The 17,891-nt window shown below is 40.3% G+C and overlaps 2 protein-coding genes across 2 annotated transcripts in view; one reads left to right on the forward strand and one right to left on the reverse strand.

Annotated features, from left to right (window-relative positions):
- Window positions 1–631: 631 nt before the first annotated feature.
- Window positions 632–6,570, forward strand: LOC117816344 (GRB2-related adapter protein-like). The gene is given in 5 exon segments (XM_034688556.1): window positions 632–709; window positions 837–934; window positions 1,416–1,535; window positions 6,000–6,160; window positions 6,386–6,570. Coding segments are annotated over 5 exon segments (642 nt in total).
- A 2,529-nt stretch (window positions 6,571–9,099) lies between these two features.
- Window positions 9,100–17,891, reverse strand: part of slc5a10 (solute carrier family 5 member 10) — a 28,711-nt gene continuing 19,919 nt past the window's right edge. Inside the window, exons 9-14 of the mRNA XM_034688590.1 lie at window positions 16,725–16,832; window positions 16,474–16,624; window positions 16,159–16,327; window positions 12,161–12,376; window positions 10,304–10,397; window positions 9,100–10,134 (exon numbers count right to left, since the gene is read on the reverse strand). Of these exons, the coding sequence (XP_034544481.1) occupies window positions 9,941–10,134; window positions 10,304–10,397; window positions 12,161–12,376; window positions 16,159–16,327; window positions 16,474–16,624; window positions 16,725–16,832 (932 nt within the window). The 3' untranslated portion in view covers window positions 9,100–9,940. The remainder of the gene's footprint in view (window positions 10,135–10,303; window positions 10,398–12,160; window positions 12,377–16,158; window positions 16,328–16,473; window positions 16,625–16,724; window positions 16,833–17,891) is intronic.

Raw genomic sequence — 17,891 nt, forward strand, 5'->3', positions numbered from 1 at the left:
TTGAACTATTTGAGTCTCAAAATGTCAAAAACTTCCTCACTGAAAAGTGGAATGGGACAGATTCCTATAAAGGATCTGAAATGTGGTGCTGTGTAAGCTCACAGTAGTACAGTATTTTACTAAATAAATGCCACCACTGATTTTAATTTTTTTTTGTTTCTGCTAATTTAAATTCATTAAACCGTTAAGATTATGATAAATGATGAGAAACAGCTGGAAGAACTGTGTTAAGCCTTCAAAGATTTATTCTAATCAAATGAAAATATTTATAAACACCTCAGGTCATCGCACTCTCCTCTGAATTATTTTTATTCCTCCCCTCTTTTCTTCCTCTGTCGCTGATTTCCCTCGAGGAGATGTTTCGTTAAAGCCCTGGAGTTTAAAGTGTGTGTAGACTTCCACGTGTTCACACACTCTCCGGCAGAGTCACATGGAGGAACAGAGGGACACACGCGCAGAGCCAAACTCTCCTCATTAACTAATGAGCAGCAACTACACACACACACACTGATTATCTCATCGTGTAATAGAGTGTCCTCACCCCGCTCTGCTGCACTCACACAGCTGTATTCTCTCTCTTCATTCATGAAGTGAAACTATTTTTGTAGCCGACTCTTTTCATTTGTTCAGCATGGAGGCGGTGGCTCTTTTCTCCTTCACAGCATCAGAGGCGGACGAGATCAGTTTCCAGAAAGGAGACATCGTCAAGGTAAGTGTGTGTCTCAGTTTGTGTGCATGTGTGTGAATATTCAGTTGATCTAAAAGTTCAAACTGGGAAAGTAAAGAAAAGCATTGCATGTTTACATCACATGAATAATTGTACATGTGTGTTATAGGTGACAGAAATGGAGGATGATTCTTGTTGGTTCACAGCAGAGATCCAGGGGAAGCGAGGCTACGTGCCAGAGAACTACATTTCCCTTCTTCCTTATTCGTAATAACTCACTTTACTTCATGGTTTCAAAAAAAAAATCATCTATATTATGATGAGAAACTGACATTTCTCTCTGCAAATCATAATGTTATGCATTTGTTTTACTACCAGAACTCTTTGGCTTGTTGCCCCTTTAAAAAATGTCCACCAATGAAAATGTTCCTTTTTTGGATGTGAGCCTGTATGAAAGTTTTGAGGCATGAACAAGTAAAAGGATTTAGTTTTTCACATGACTGACAGCACAAATAATCAATCAAAGCTGCACAAAGCTTGCGATCAATCAAAGCTGCCACTTCTTGGGGACCCACTCCGAGTTTTGGAACCACTGACGTGTAAAACTTTTATTGATTTATTTCATCCAGAAGCTGATCTCCCTCATGCTTACACCACTTAAAACAGTATCATGATTTTCAGTTCTCCTCAGGATCTATTTAAAGCTGAAGACGAGAATATAATTGACCTGATTTTGTGTTTTTTTAAGGTGGTTTTCTGGACGGGTGTCGAGGCTTGATGCTGAAAAGCGTCTCCGCTGGCAGGACACTGGAGTGTTCCTGGTGAGGGAGAGTGAATCAGCTCCTGGAGAGTTTTCTATCTCTGTTAGGTCAGTAAACGCACCACACAAACACAAAGAGATGAGTGTGATTACATGACGTTTTCTGTTTACACATGATGATGGTAATAAATCCTGAAATGTTTGTGCAGCAGTTATATCTGTTGGATTTGATGCACAGCTCTATGTCTTTATAACCAGGGATGGAAGCATATTCTCCTTGTTCCATCTGAAAGCCCATTTTAACACCTTAGAGATGGAATAAATTACACAGCCACATTTAAGCTGGCAGTAGCGTCTACATTTTGTATTATGCGTTGCATTTAGATGTTTGTTTTGCATAACATTGAGCACATTTGCAAGCCAGGGCATCCACGTGTCTCTGAGTGTGTGTCAGGCCAAGTCAGACTATTTAAATATGCTCTACAAGAACCCATTGCACTAAAAATATAACAGCCGCACAGACAGTGTGTGTGTGCGTGTGTGTGCGTGTGTGTGTGTGTGTGTGCGTGTGTGTGTGTGTGTGTGTGTGTGTGTGTGTGTGTGTGTGTGTGTGTGTGTGTGTGTGTGTGTGTGTGTGTGTGTGTGTGTGTGTGTGTGTGTGTGTGAGAGAAGGGATGTAATTAGGTCACCAAAAGTGACGTGGGACACATTTAATCATTGAGGGTACATTCAATAATCAGGCCGTTACATAACAGCACTCAGTGTTTAATTAAACACAGGTACATTATGCAATTGACACATGAACACATCCATGCATGTCCATTCTGTTAGTGTATTAATGTTTAAAGGCTCAACATCTGTCTGCCTTCCAGGGCTGACAGCTAAGAGTTGTCTTTTCTTTAAGTCCATGAACACTCAAGACAGTGAATGCAGCATGAAGTGTAATCCTGAGAAATGTCAACAGAGGGAGGCGGTGTTAAAGAAGATGTCAGAGTCACAAGATGTGCTTCATGGTTTTAAACCACGGAGACTCATTAAAGGAGATTCTTTCAGTTCTCAGCGTGTCTGCGGTTAATACGGATGACACCATGGAAAACACAGACGTGCTTTTTGTGAGAACTTCCTCTGAACTATTCATCAATTATCTACACCTGCCTGTGTCCCAATTACATCATCCATGCTTACTTCTTCTTGTTGAGTTTGATTGAAACTGAATGTGCACACTAAGATTCACTTTATCTTAGAGTTTGATAGACACTGTGAAGTCCCTCTGTATTATGTCCAAGGGAAAATGGAGGCGCTGCTTACATCTGAAGACATCAAAATTACAGTTTTGTTTGTTTGTCATTGTTGAACAACTCAAGAGACACCTCAGAAAACTGAACTTTTATGTGTTCATGAACAATAATTGCTGTTTTTTGCTACCTCTGACTAGTTTTAGTATTCCAAAGGTGCATTTGTATTGGTCTCTCTACAAGCCTCAGTTAAGTATAAAGTATTTACATTAAACGGGGGCACAGATCTGTCTTAAACTGGGTCCTATTTTCCCCTGCTCATCCAAATATGACTTAAAATACAACTTATCTTTTGCTTTCAGTTTTTTGTTTTTTTCTGCGAGTGCAACATTCAGAGTAGATTTCTTTTAACCACTACACTGATAAAATGATCCACCTAAAACTTTCTGATGTCCTACTCCTCAGATGATAAACCCTTAAATTTGGAGGCCATGCAAGCAGACACTATTACCTCCACATTAATGAGCATGTGTTCTAAGTGTATTTGAAACACACTTACCCTCTTGATCATTTGCAACTTGAACAGTAAAAAAAAGCAGATAACAATTTCTAATAATGTCAGCAAACAATGCACCCTGTAACAGGGGGATGAACCTGATTTCCTGTAAACAAAATATGCAAAAAATCATTGACTACAAACATTATCATCATGACAGAGAACATTCTGAATGCATTTAAGTTTGTAATTTGGAATAAGGACACAGCATTATACAGAAATATTTTAAGAAACACACCTTTGAGCAGTTTAGAGGCTGTAATTAACCTATTGAAGTGTCTTTGGACTGTGGAAGAAAAAAAAACTGGAGAAACAAGAAGCACAAAAAAACTCTGTATAGAAGATGGAATCAAAGTGATGACCCTCTGGTATAGATAATGGATGGATGGATGAGAGAAGGGGTACACCCTGGACAGGTCGCCAGTCTGTTACAGTACTAACAACAGCTCTAACCACTGCAGCCCCCAAAATACCCAGAGCCCTATATCATCCTGACATCTCTCAAACATCTCAGTAAACAGGCCTAATGAGGGAATCATGAGCAGAGCCGTCCTCCTCTCAGAGTCATTAAACTATTACCTTCAGGCGTGTAAGGGAGGGACACTAGAGCTCATTGTGCCTGTTTGTTTTGAAATGTAATTGCATTTCAATCTTAAAAAGAAAAACAACACAAGGGCACGTACTCTGTACAAATGTCCAGCAGAAAACAATACAACTAAACAGAAGGTTATATAAAGGTGCTGATTAAACCTAAAACTCATTACACCACCCTGTCTGACAAAACATCAACCAGGAATGTCTTTACAACAGTTTCAACTCGTCATCCTTAATTCAGTAGATTATTTTCTCAACCATTTCATGTTTAAAGGTTTTTTTTTTTACGTTATATTTTTGGGCATTTTTGCCTTTATTGACTGGACAGCTGAAGAGAGACAGGAAACGTGGGGAGCAGAGAGTGGGAGGAAGAAATCCAGGAAATTGTCACCTCTGGGAGTCAAACCAATGATCTGTGACGAGGACTATAGCCTCTGCACATGGGGCGTGCTTAGACCGCAAGGCCAGCAATGCCCCGTTTAATGTTTAAAATCCCAAAAATGAAACAGTTACAGTAAAGATGTCCACCGACAGAAGATCAGACAGATGTTTATCAATTTTATTTTTTATTTTTTATTTACTTTGTTTTACCAACCAGAACCAAACCAGAACCAAACCAGAACCAAACCAGAACCAAAACGAACCGAACCAGATCCGAACCGGAACAGAACCAGAACCGAACCAGATCCGAACCAGAACCAAATCAGAACCAAACCCAAATTCAAGCAAACCGAACCAGAACCAAACCAGAACCGAACCAGAACCAAACCAGAACCGAACCAGAACCGAACCAGAACCGAACCGGAACCGAACCAGAACCGAACTCAAGCAAACAGACCAGAACCAAACTCAAGCAAACAGAACCAGAACCAAACTCAAGCAAACAGAACCAGAACCGAACCAGAACCGAACCAGAACCGAACCAGAACCGAACCAGAACCAAACCCAAACTCAAGCAAACCAAACCAGAACAGAACCAGAACAGAACCAGAAACGAACCAGAACCGAACCAGAAACGAACCAGAACCGAACTCAAGTAAACAGACCAGAACCAAACTCAAGCAAACAGAACCAGAACCAAACTGGAGCAAACAGAACCAGAACCAACTCAAGCAAACAGAAACAAAAACCAAACTCAAGCAAACAGAACCAGAACTAAGCTGGAGCAAACATTATTAATGTCCTCAGTGCAGGTTGGCATTGAGAAAAATCAGATTCCTCAGCTTGGATGGGCTGATCCGGTTTCTCCTCTCAGTGAGAATTTGCCCTTTCTTTGAGAAGAACCCTAACCCTCTCAGAAGGAACAGATGAAGCCACGATACGCAGCCTCCCCTCCATCACCTGTATCCTATATCCTCACATGGGATTGGCCACATGGCTGCCATGCTGACCAATCAAAACAGAGTTCTGCTGTGAGCAGAGCTGAGGCTGAGCACTGTGAGAGCTAAGCAGTGAAAGGAAAAACTGGGAGCCGGCTCTCTCCCGATGTGAGAGCCGCAGCTTATGATCATGACACATCACTAATGTGCTTAATCTGTGTTACAATTATGAGGGGGCCTTGGACAATTTTCTCACCTGTAAGGGGTCCCTGGCTCCAAAAAGTTTGAGAACCCCTGGGGTAGGGAACCGGTATAGAGTGGGGGAATGGCATCCAGTGGGGCCACTGGCTGGAATTGAACCTGGGCCGTCTGCTATATTGGTGCGCAACTTAACAATTATGCAAAATCTACACCCAGGACAATGATTTTTAAAAGTAATCAATGTAATCAACAATAGTTTTTGGTGAGTTTATGAATGAGTCAGCCATAAATTTTTGGTCTTCTATACTTCTGCCATGTGCTTCTGTCTGCTTAGTCCCTTTGTAGGTACAATGAAACAAAAAACTTACTCACCTCTGAACTACTGGGAGCTTCTGAAAACCGCCCAGACTAAATTAATGCGTGTTTATTCACGTGTATGTGTTGACATTTAAGCGTCAGTGCTTGTGAATTTACCGCCTGTGATGATTGAGGAGAAACACCTACACACTTCAAGTGATTGTGGTTGCCTTTCCCACACTAACGGGGATGTGCATAAAGAGTCTGCATGAGTATAAAAAGAACAACAGCCAGAGGAACGAAAACTGTAACCTCAAGGTCCAAGGTGCTTCCCGCCTTTCTTACTTCTCTCACCTGACTTCTTCTGCAGCTATGGTGACAGAGTGGAGCATTTCCGGGTGCTGGAGGGGGGAGGTCAGTACAGCATCTGGGACGAGTCTTTCAGCTCTCTGAATCGTTTGGTGGATTTCTACAGAACTCACAGCATCGCCGTGGAGAAAGTGGTCCTCCTCAGAGACCCCCCTTTGTCCCCTCACCTGCTGTCCCACCCTGGACGTAACCCTTACCCCAACCCTTACAAAAGCAGCTCTCAGGAGTCCCTCCCCTCGGCCCGCCTCTTCTCTCACCCCTCTCACCCAGAGAGAGAGCGTCTGCTTGAACCAGTTGTGGCGGTACGATGAATCATTGTGTACACTGCTTTAAAATAACACACCTGTTTTTGTGATGTCAGGGTTTAATCTGCTTTGTCTTTGTGTGTGTAGAAGCCTCGTCTAGCTCACGCCCTCTGCGACTACACCCCCCCTCACACCGCACACCTCCACTTTCTGCGGGGTGACATCATCGACCTGCTGGACTGCTCGAGTCATCTGTCCTGGAGGGGGCGCTGCAGAGGCCGAGTAGGAATCTTCCCGCCAGAATTCGTCCAACCGCTGTACCACTGACACCATATCAGACTGTAGTACTGTGGCTGTATCACGATCATCTGTCAGACTGTAGTGACCTTCCTTGTTTATCCAGCGACTGAACTACAGATGAATCAATTGGTCCGATCAATTGATCCATTAATAGCAAATAATCAACAGCAGTTTCTGTTGTTGATTAAGCAATGTGTCTCCCTAAAGAGGTTTGAGGCCAACTGTGAAAACAACTGTTTCCTGCTAAAGTCAGCACAGTTTGGGTTATTTCACATCAGAAAACGTGTTACCTCACTGGTTTGAAGTGGGTAAGGCTTCAGGTGAGGAAAAGTGATGTCACATACCTGTGCCATTCAGCATCTAGCAATATATAAATGAAATGAAAGCTGGCAAGTGTTTTCAGCCACAACCACATAGTATTCAGTTCTTTCAGACCTTTATCTATACTCCCTCGCTGTTATGTCAAAGGTTATTCTCTGAGGAGTTTTATACCAGTTAGAAAACAGACCGGAATTAACACCTATGCCTCCATAGGACCTGAAAAAGCAAATAAGACCATCAGCAACAAGACTGATTATTTCTACATTATTTTTAACACAGGAAACCGCTGCCACAGCGTAGGTGTCAGTTGAACTGATTCACAGCACGCTGCAATAACAGCCTTGTTTACTTCCAAAGCAAGGAGGCTGAATGAGTGATGAGCTTCACTGTTAAAAGAAAGCATGATGAGTTTTATGTTTAAAAAGTACTACTCACAGGGTAAAATCAGCAATGAGATTACAGGTCCACAAAAATGTACAAAAATATGACAAAGAAATATCTAAAAAAATATATAAAATCTTGTTTCATATTTTGAGGGTTATGACATACAAAGTTTAAGAAAGCTGTCATTGAGCTGTATAAAAATCTGATAAATTACCTCAAGTGAAGTCACTTAAGACAGCTGTATTGGACCGAAGACTTACATTTTAAGAGCCTGTGTCCACTATCAGCAATTTGTGTGCTGGCAGGGCCCACAACCTGAATTAAAGAGTGCTTCTCATCAGTGCTTGCTGTTGCTAGATTGGGAAATTTGTCCAGCATCACTACCACTTCTGTTCTGTAGGCTTAATATTTTCTTTTATTTGATGGAAAAGATGTATAGTTTAAAAACAATAAAACCGAGTTGTAGCATTAGCAGCAGCTCTGAAACCTGGAGATTGTACCCTTGAAGTGCGGTTAGTTTCTCCTCAGTACTGAACTTCAGCATTGTTGTTGACTAAGTCAGTATCAGAAGTCCCGCCCCTTCTTGATTTTGGCTGGTTGGTGATGGAGAAGTGACATTTATGAGTGGTGTTCCAAAAGTTTCAAAATCTATTTTTAACTGAGAGTGCTGTGACCGCAGCTACAAAAACAGATGACACTTACAGCATTTTTGCACTTCTACAGAAAGAACTAAAGTGCTGAAAACACTGAACTGTTTTGATGTTAGAAAGAAAATGGCAACTCAAAAGAAACAAAACACTGTTAGTGGACACAGGCCCTAAAAGTAAATTAAACATAGGATATTAGAAGTTAGAATAAAGTCAACTTAGCAGACCTCTGTAGCTTTCTTCATTGAAACATTAGCATAATATATAACACAAACAGATATTCAACCAACTTTAGCTCAAGATGCATTGTGGGAAATGTAGCTTATTATCAGGCCCGGGCAGGGAAAAAAAGGTGGTTCTACTGTTTGATTATTAATATAAAAAACATTCAATGCAAGTCTTACAGTGAAATACGATTAAATGGTAATTGATGCAGGACTCTTGTGATTTCAAACCAAGGTTTAAGAGGATTTTAACATTTCTGTCTCATCAAGTATGGCAGCTTGCTGGATTTTGTTGTTTCTCCCTCTCATTATTATTACTATTATTATTATTAATAGACATGTTTAGAGATTTGACCATTGATTGTGCTAAGCTAGGCACTTCAAAGATGTTGCTTCTCAGTTTTTGGGTTTCAGAAATGTAACATTTTCACATTACACAGACCAGTGGCTTAATCTTAAAGGAATAGGACTCAAAGATTTATTACAAATTAATCTAATAGACTCTTAAATCTGTGGAGTGATTTTTTTTTTTTTTTTGCCATACAGTCTTGCTTTCATGAATAGATTGAATTATATTAATGAAAATTTAAATTTAACTTAATGTTTGCTTTTATACCATCTTGTGTGTCCCCTTTCTTCTTCCTCTTTGGTAAATGTAAGTAAACTGTACAGAAGCCAAATAAAGAATTGTATTATCTGCTTGTAAATCATCTTACATTGATTCATTTGCGGACAAATACTTTGGCTTAAAATTATGCTGCATGCTGCCAGAAGGTCCCTGGGCATTGTGGACATTATTTGATTGGATAATACACAAAGGAAAATACTTTCACAGACAAATTGGATATGTCATAAAGGAGATTACTTCAGGGGGACATCGTAAATAGGTCGATGTAAAACGGATACAATCCAGTAGTTGGTGGTTATCCAAAATTGTCAACCTCCATAAAACTCAACAGAAGAAGAAATACACTTTTGGCTTTGATGCACATATTTCAGATTTATTTGAGCATGCATAAGGCCACAGACATTACTAAAGAAATTCCATTAAGAATATAGACTCAAAAGTGTATATATTTACGCAAATCACATACAGTCAAAACAACACTAATACATTCTCACTGTATAATCTTACAATGTTTGGTACGTTCTTAATGCCCTTTTATTGAGTGATCAGTTTAATCCAACATTTACTGCATATTCGCTTTAGCTCGCTGAAAGCCACAAGCTTTATTGTGCACAAAAATGGGAACGGAGGATTTTGGAGCAACCCAATGTCCTATAATGGGGCGTTAGTAAGATGATAAATATAAGATCAAATATCTGTAGAAATACTTTACATCCAAGAAAGAGGTTTAAAAAAAACACAGAAACATTTAGAGATAGTTCACATTTTGACCCTCGGCATTGTACTTCTACTCAATGAAAAACTTGACAATGTGAATCTGATGATTTACCCTCATTATGTGTAATTTTACAGAAATGTGGAGATGATTAAGATCATCTTCTAACCAAAATAAGCCATTAGAGGTTTGTGCAGCCCTTAGCAGAGGTATGTGCTCTCTGACTTTTTGTCTGGTTTAAAATGTGCATCATCTGAAGCTATACCTGCATGATTCACTCATAATCCACTGCATTGCTTTGATTTTGAAGTATGTCTTAAATCTGTTAAAGGATATCCCAGTTTTCTTCTACACCTTCTTGTATCTAAAAAAATATCAGTGACTGTTTGGCAGACAGGCAGAGTTTCCAGTTCATGTTTGAAAGACTGGCAGGAGTTCAGCACGAGGGTGAGGCAGGATGTTAAATCGGATCCTTGACTCAGGCAAAGTATGCATAGAGAAAAATGTTAATGCTAACCAGCAGGAGAGCGTTCGCGCAGCAGAACCTGGACCAGAACACGCTCTCTCTGACGCTGAGCACTCTGGGAGCTGGAGTCTCCTCTGACCGCCGTGCTGCTGAGATACACAGTCCTGCAGCCTGACCACATGTAACCCGGCGGGTTGGCTCAGAGCCTGTAGGATCACACAAACACACACACACACACACACACACGCACACATGCACAACAGACACATTCACAAAGCAGAAACAGGAAGTTACTCAAGCAATATCAACCCAGATGACTCTAAATCACATGATGGCTGGTTTTCTTCCAAGCAGCCTGAATAATCATATCCTCACCCTGGGAGCTACGGTGGCTGACAGAGGACACTTTCTGAAGAGGAATTTCTCTTTGTGGCTCTTCAGTTATCGTCCACCAGGTCAGATTACAAATCTAGGGGTTGAGATAATGTAAATTATACGCTTCATTAGAATAAGTTAAAGGAGAAGATACACACCAACATTTCATATCTGTGCAGTAAATATAAAAACATTAGCCTTTCAGCTTAGCTTAGTTTAGCACAAAGAATACAGACATGATGTTAATTATTAAACATTTAGGGGTCCTTGTAGGTGAATCTTCTATTTCAGCAGGACCAGGGTAGCCGTTCCCTCTGTATTTAGTCTCAATGCTAAGCTAGACATTCCAGCTGTTGTCTGGAGATTTATGTTTAACAAACTGACAACAGATTGGTTTCAATCTCTACTGCGAAGTCTCTAAGAAACAAAAACTAGGCGTGTTTTAAAACTGTTTCATTGATGATCAATCAGGTCAATCAAAACTGGTTTTGTTTCCATGTGTGATCCAGTTTTATACTCTCTGAATATTCTGGGAAATAATCAAGCAGCAACCTCCTGTCTCAAAATATGAAGCCCATGCGGAAGTGTTATAAACTGCAATTCATCGAGAATCCTCTTGAGGCTGGCTGCAGAAACACCGGAAACCAAATACACACCAATTCAAAAAAGACGATCTTTGAAGCATGAATAAACATTTTTACAGCCTGGTACAAACAACGTCTTGGCTCTACATAGCTAATTTCTCTATCGCCACACACTGTACGGGGAGTGAATTGTTTTCTAATGCAACGGTTCAGAAGATATTAAGATTACGAGTTTTTGCCCAAATAAGGACATGACTGACTTGACTCCCGGACGGGAACACATAGCTGTTGGCTAGGAGGCTCAAAACCTGCCTCTTTATGTCACACTATGCCTGGTTGAGATCCGCATTTCCAATATGGCTGCCGCCGCCTGACTTCAAAACAGCGCTCAGGAACAGATGGGTGACATCACGGATACTACGTCCATTATTTATAAAGTCTATGGAAATAATTCCTAAACTTCTGAAAGTGTCACAGGGGTTACTGTAACACCTTTAACATTTGCAAATGGAAGTGGCCACACCAGCCAAGCACCAGAGCAATCTGTCTGAATGTGCACTAAGTCTTATTGAGTTTGCCTTTAATACATTGTCACTAAATGTACTCTCACACCTGTAAGCTGTACATCTCTTCTTCAATGTACAAAACATCTGTGGCATGTATTCTACGGATTCGTCTACTCAGTTGAATTCAGAACTGAATAAATTGTACTGTGATGTTATTCCATCATAAAAAAGACAGATAGATGAAAAGGTAGAGCTATCAAAGTTTGCATGGATCATATTTTCAATGCGATGAGTCTGACCATGAGTAGGTGTAACAGTCACTGAATATATGTCTGTGTGTTGTCTCTTCTGCATACAGGGGTGGTGAAATCTGCCCTTTTACAGCTTTGGCTGATCCCCCTGAAATGTGAACTGTGACAGAGTATTTCATCAGAGCGGCTCCTGTTTGCACGGTGAGTTCACACACAGGCCAGAGGAATGTCAGATGAGACAAATGGGTCACCAGCTTTAGTAAAGCTTAAAATATCTCTCATGAAGAATATATGTCTTTCTATTGAATCTGAGAATAGTTCCACTGTACTGTAAAGAATTGGTCTGTGGTGGTTGTTCTTCTGGATTTAGATAAGCCAGGCATATGTTACTGTCAAATAATACCTGTTCCTTCACCTCAGATTCATTTTCATTTATGGAGATTGAATTACATGTGTTTCAACAGCAAATTCTTTCCCTATTAAGTTCTGTCATTCTTTACGTTTATGTGTACACACCTGTTCGTGAGTGGGTGGTGGTGTAAGCAGTGTTACTATAACCACAACGATAGTGGTCAGCCCACACAACAAGATGGCGAAATGGAGGTAGTGGACGCTTCGCAGCACTGCAGGAGCCGAGTCCAGGACGCCACATCTGGCAGGCGGGAAGGCAAACTCCAGCACCATCCTGCACACACCTACCACCAGCCCCACCATGAGGCCCCAGAATGCCCCCTGAAAACACCAAAAACACACACATAAACATATTCAGGTTACATTACATGCCTTAATGGATTGACAGGTTTGAACTTCCTGCAGATAAAAGTATCAGAATAGTTCCTGCAGCAAGCCCAGGTCACACTTGGGTGTGTTCAGCTTGCAGCACTCTCACTTTCCCACCATGATAATCTATCATTGTCGTGTCAGTTCTCACTTAAGTACACACACGTGCTGCAGTGACACAAATATCTCTCAGTCTCCTTTCTTTAACCTTCAGCAAAGAATGTGATCAGTGCTGTTTGACTAAGCACTAATGAAAATAATGCAAATGTCACGAGACAAAAAGGTGAAACAACTCTAACCTACTTTCGTTATCCTATTTCTCTCTTCGTCGCTCTGAAAAACATTTAAGTTATTATCAAGTTGCATTTCCAACTGCTATGCAGTGATCTGACTTTAAGGTTTAATTAATCTCTAAAGCTTAAAAAAGCAATTATTTTTTAGAGGAAAATTCCTAAATGTTAATTCCTAGGATTGATACAAAGAGATTGAGATAAAAACATCACAAGTACCACATGAGCTTGATTTACAGACATGATTACAGGGTAAATAAGTGCTTTATGAGTTCGACTTGCAGCTGTGGTTCAAAGACACGTCATGTTCCCACTGAAATAGTTTTGCGTTGTTTGCTCTCTGCAGTGTCAGACTAGTCAGCATGTGACACATCCTGTGCACTAATGTGTGGCCTTTGACCCCATGAGTCAACAACATTTAGTTCTTACGGCGATTTGCTCACAGCATTTACACGAACAAAACCCCCCCACACACCTTTTATATAACAGTGCTATTGACCCTTCTCAATAACTTTTTTATGAGTTTAAAGTGAAATGGTAACGGATGGCTGTGACATTTAACAACCCCTCAAGTGAGCATCAGTTAGGTCATTCGCAGGTCTACAGACGTTAAGCAATTCAGACTATAATGTTTACATTTAAAGACATCTGGGTCAAACATATGCTAATTTCAACTGCATTTGGATACTTAATTTTGAGCATGACATTAGCTATGCTGTTAAAATACGGCTAACACCTGCTCACAATGTCAATGCCAACACTGGTGATATGTTGCCATAATGTTAATCACTGTCATTTTCTTACTTTTGTGTGTTAGCATGCTAATGTTTATTTATGAGCACTATCATCAAACCACAGTTTTAGCTGCATCCTATTGAACAGTTATTTTGTGTTATAACAAACAAATCTATATAAACATTATGGAACAAATAGGCACTAGATGAAAATTTAAAGGTTGATCAAAATCATTAAAATCCATCCTCAGGGGGACACGAATGTTGTTAGCCTACCAAAGTTCATCATGTTATCAAATGGCTGTTAAAGCTAGGGTTGGTAGTCACAGAAAACTAGCATGAATTTGACTGTAGCCTGTCCTCAAGACTCCATCTAACTCCTCCCCCCTCCCCTCAGAGCTCCTCCAAAACAACGCCCCCACTCACATGCACGAGCGCCGCTGACCATATGATTGTGACTGATTCATAACCGGTCCTCAGCACATCGTTACTGTTTTGCACTACATCAACTCATGTCTCACTCAGCCGTAAGAAAACACCAAAACATTATCATAGTGAAAGTTAAAACACAATCAAATATGAAATGTATGCGCAGGAGGCGGGCAGAACGGCAGGACAGGATTTGATTGGTTTCATAATTTGGCTCCTGATGGCTGGGATTGGTTCTCCGGCTGTAGATAGCGACTTTTTTTCGGTCTTTTTAAAGAACACATTATGTATTGATTGCCATAGGGACATAAAGATCCCTTTAACCAGTATAACAAAAAGTGTATCTAAATCTGACTACCAACCCCAGCTTTAAGATATTTTTCAAAAAATGTCAAGTTGCTTGTCGTGTTGTATCTTTGTTTCATCTGGATTACTAGTTATATTTAGAAGAGTTGAGAAGTTAATTATATTAGTGAGTTTTGCTGTTATATTAGTGCTGGAGAGGCTACAGTCATGCTAGCTAGCAGCTGTGTGAAACTGCAGAAGCCAATATCATGATGCTAACTCCATCACAATGACAATGCTTGCATTCTATCGTTAAACATCTGTATTACTATCATTTAAACTTTTGTGTAAGCATGGTGAGACCCGGTGAAGAGAGCACAATTTGTATCATCTTCAATTTCCTATTTTTTTAAACTAACACACACAACAAAAATGCAAGCAAAGCAGCTATAGCATATATAATCCTGTATCTAAATTGTGTGTATGCATTCTGACATTTGCTATTTAGCACTTTGAGGTGAGGTAAAATTGCTCTGGGTGAAAAACTAAAAGGTTTCCTGAAGTCATTGGAGCTCATCCTCAGGGGGATATGAATGTCTGTAGTGTCGGAGTTCATCTTCAAGTTTAAGTATGTGACATTTTTCAAAACATGTCCACTATATGATGGTTTAGCTGTAGATAAACTGTGGGAAGCACCAAAGTCAAGGGCTTCTCCTCTGGGGAACATGAATATCTGTTCAAAAAAACATGGAATCCATCCGATTGTAGAGATAAGATACTCAAGTCTGGAGTAAAGGGGTGGGGTGAATTACATTACCATTCAGTTAGCAGCTAGCACAGCTATAAGCTAGATCATTTAAAAGAGTCAGTCAGCAAATCACAGTGTTTGCTGGGCTTCTGCCAGTCCCTGTTGTAGTGCATAAGATAGGAACTGACACAGAGCCTTTGAAACTTCATTCTGAGTTACAAAAGGAAAATATTGACATAAGAGTGAGGGGGAAGAACCTTTCATTCTGAGAAAAACAGAGAAAATCCTTCATATTTAATAACTAGACAGCATGTCCACAGAGGGCAGACACACCCAGTCCTTGCTCTATTAAAACAGATTTTTAAAGCTTGCTTTCCAGCAGACTGGTCCTTACTTGTAGTCGAAAGATGTCTCAACATGTGTGTTATTAGCTCTCGGCTGATATGCATTCTTAGCACAGAGGTTTTATCTCATTTGTCTCACTCTGTAAATCTTTATCTTTTAATAATCACACTCTCCCTTCCTTGCACTTTGTTATCAGCCAGCAGCAATAACTCTGATTGTTCCAGTGAAGGAGCTGCACAGTCATGTCGGTGACTACAGAGGAAATGATAAAACAATACACTTCATAAAAATGAGTTGCTAACTTGCACGGATATGTCCTTGTGCACACACATCGACTCTCACCAAGCAGTAAGGGATATTGGCAGCTGGATCCCATGCGAGGCTAATTAAACTGTCCTCCAGTACAGTGGGGGAGGAAGGACAAACAGAGCGCTCAGGAAAACTCAAAACTCCAGAAAGTTCTGATCTGTGGTTTGTTGTCAAGAGTCGAGTAAAATCTGAATGCAGGTTGTTTTTATTTGTGCTAATGTATGTTGGCTTTGTGTGTTAAAAAGCAGTCCTGTGTTTATTTTTCTTTTTAAATGTAATTGGTGCCGTAATGTTTTGTTTATGATTGGATTATTATGATTGATTAGTAAATGCTATCGATGTTGTTTGAGTCATTTCAGTCAGAAACTTCACATCTTCTGGTTCCAGCTCTGTAAATATTAATACCTGCTTTATTCATCTTTTTTATTATATGTGTGAGTATAACGTACTGGGGGTCTGGTCTGTTAATGACACATAATCAATTTAGAGATATCCCACTCAGCATTTTGAATATATTTGCTGAGAAAAAAATGAAAATATTTGCACCTTGCAGCTGTAGTTGTATCATATGGACCCTTGTTGGGCTTCTGTTACCTGCTCATTGGTCCTCTTCCAGAAAACAGCCAGAGTGAAGACAGCAGTGACGGGCGGAGCGAGGTAACTAGTCACAGACTGGATGTAAACATACAGCTGGCCACTGTTGGCTGACTGCAGGATGGGGATCCACACCACGCTCACCACCACCAAGATCACAGTCACGATCCTTGAAATGAACATGCAGCTCTTTCAATTTCAGTATCCACAAACTTCCCTTTTCTGTAATGAGCCTGGGACATATAGTTAACCCTTCGCTCACATGATCAGAGTGAGTGTTTCATGTTTTGATCAGGGAGGCTTAAGCAGTCTTACCTGCCAACCAGTAGCAGCTCTCGCTCTGAGGCCCGTGGACGATGTTTTTTCCAGATGTCCATGGTGAAGAGAGTGGAGCTGCTGTTGAAGATGGAAGTCAGGGAGGACATCAGAGCAGCCATCATCACTGCTATCATGAGTCCCCTCAAGCCTGTAATACACACATAAACACACATACAGATAGACATATTCAAAAATTAAGACTCAAAGAAACTTTTTTTTTTTTTTTTTTTAAGCCACAGTGTTCTCACCGCTTGGCATGAGTTCAATGACCAGTTTGGGAAAGGCGATATTGGAGCATCCAACCTCAGCTCCACACACGCGCACACACTCTTCTGGATCCACACATCCCACAGAGTCTGAAATACGAAGACACAGGTCACAGGTTGAAACAAAATATTCTACTCCTGCAGAATCCACGAGTCTTTGCTCTGCTTTCCTTCTTATGCAGCAGAAGTTCAGAATCTGGGGCAAATTCTACTTCGAGAGCAAAGGAAGCTCACATAAAGGGGCAACATTTTGTGTTTTAACATTCATTCATGTTGGACTTTATTTCTGCATTTGAATAATCTTGACAATGTTCAATGTTTTGATCCCAGTCATGAGGGACTATCACAGGTGAAGACAGAATCATTAAATGTTACTGTGCTGAAAATGACTATCACTGATTGATTGATTGATAGGACTTTATTTTCAGAATCTGAAATGTTTCTAGCATCACAGCAGCTCTACTTACAACAAGGAGGACAAGTTACAAAGATGCGCATTAGTCACAACTTTTCAAACACAAGGCAGCCTATTCAGAGGCCTTCATCTTACTTTTGATCTGGGATTTAGCTCAATATTCAGTTTCAAGATTTAAATCTAGGCTGGGGACTTTCTGTGTGGAATGTGATCAAAAATTTTGATCTACCAGAATGCACTGCAAAGTCAGTTGACCTAAACAAGCAACATTTGCTTGGTGGTGTACTGGCACAAAGGTTAGCACTGCTGTTTCAGTGTTCAAATCCAGACTGGGGCCTTTCAGAGTAAACTATAGTGTTCCAGCTTTTTCCCACTGAAGTGTGGTCCATGATTTTAAACTAACAGGATACATAAAACCTTACTAGGCAGCCCCGACAGGTGGCACAGCATTGTACTGGATAAGACTGCTGCCTATTAGTTAAAACAGTTCTGGGTTCAAAACCTGGACTTTCAGATGAAAGGCCTGTTATCAGTTCCTTTAATTATTTTGTTTTTTGTTGTCTTTCATAAAAAATTGTTTGGAAAATGTTGACTCAGTATTGAATAAAAGGACATTTTGTTACAAGACATTTATCTTACAGGTTGATGATCAAAACACAAAAAAAACAGCTTTGTTCTTTTGATAAAATGAGATAAATGATCCCATTGTCATGAGAAAAATAAGTAGAGATTTC

This window comes from Notolabrus celidotus, chromosome 7 (assembly GCF_009762535.1).
Source record: "Notolabrus celidotus isolate fNotCel1 chromosome 7, fNotCel1.pri, whole genome shotgun sequence".
Classification (NCBI taxonomy): Eukaryota; Metazoa; Chordata; class Actinopteri; order Labriformes; family Labridae; genus Notolabrus; species Notolabrus celidotus.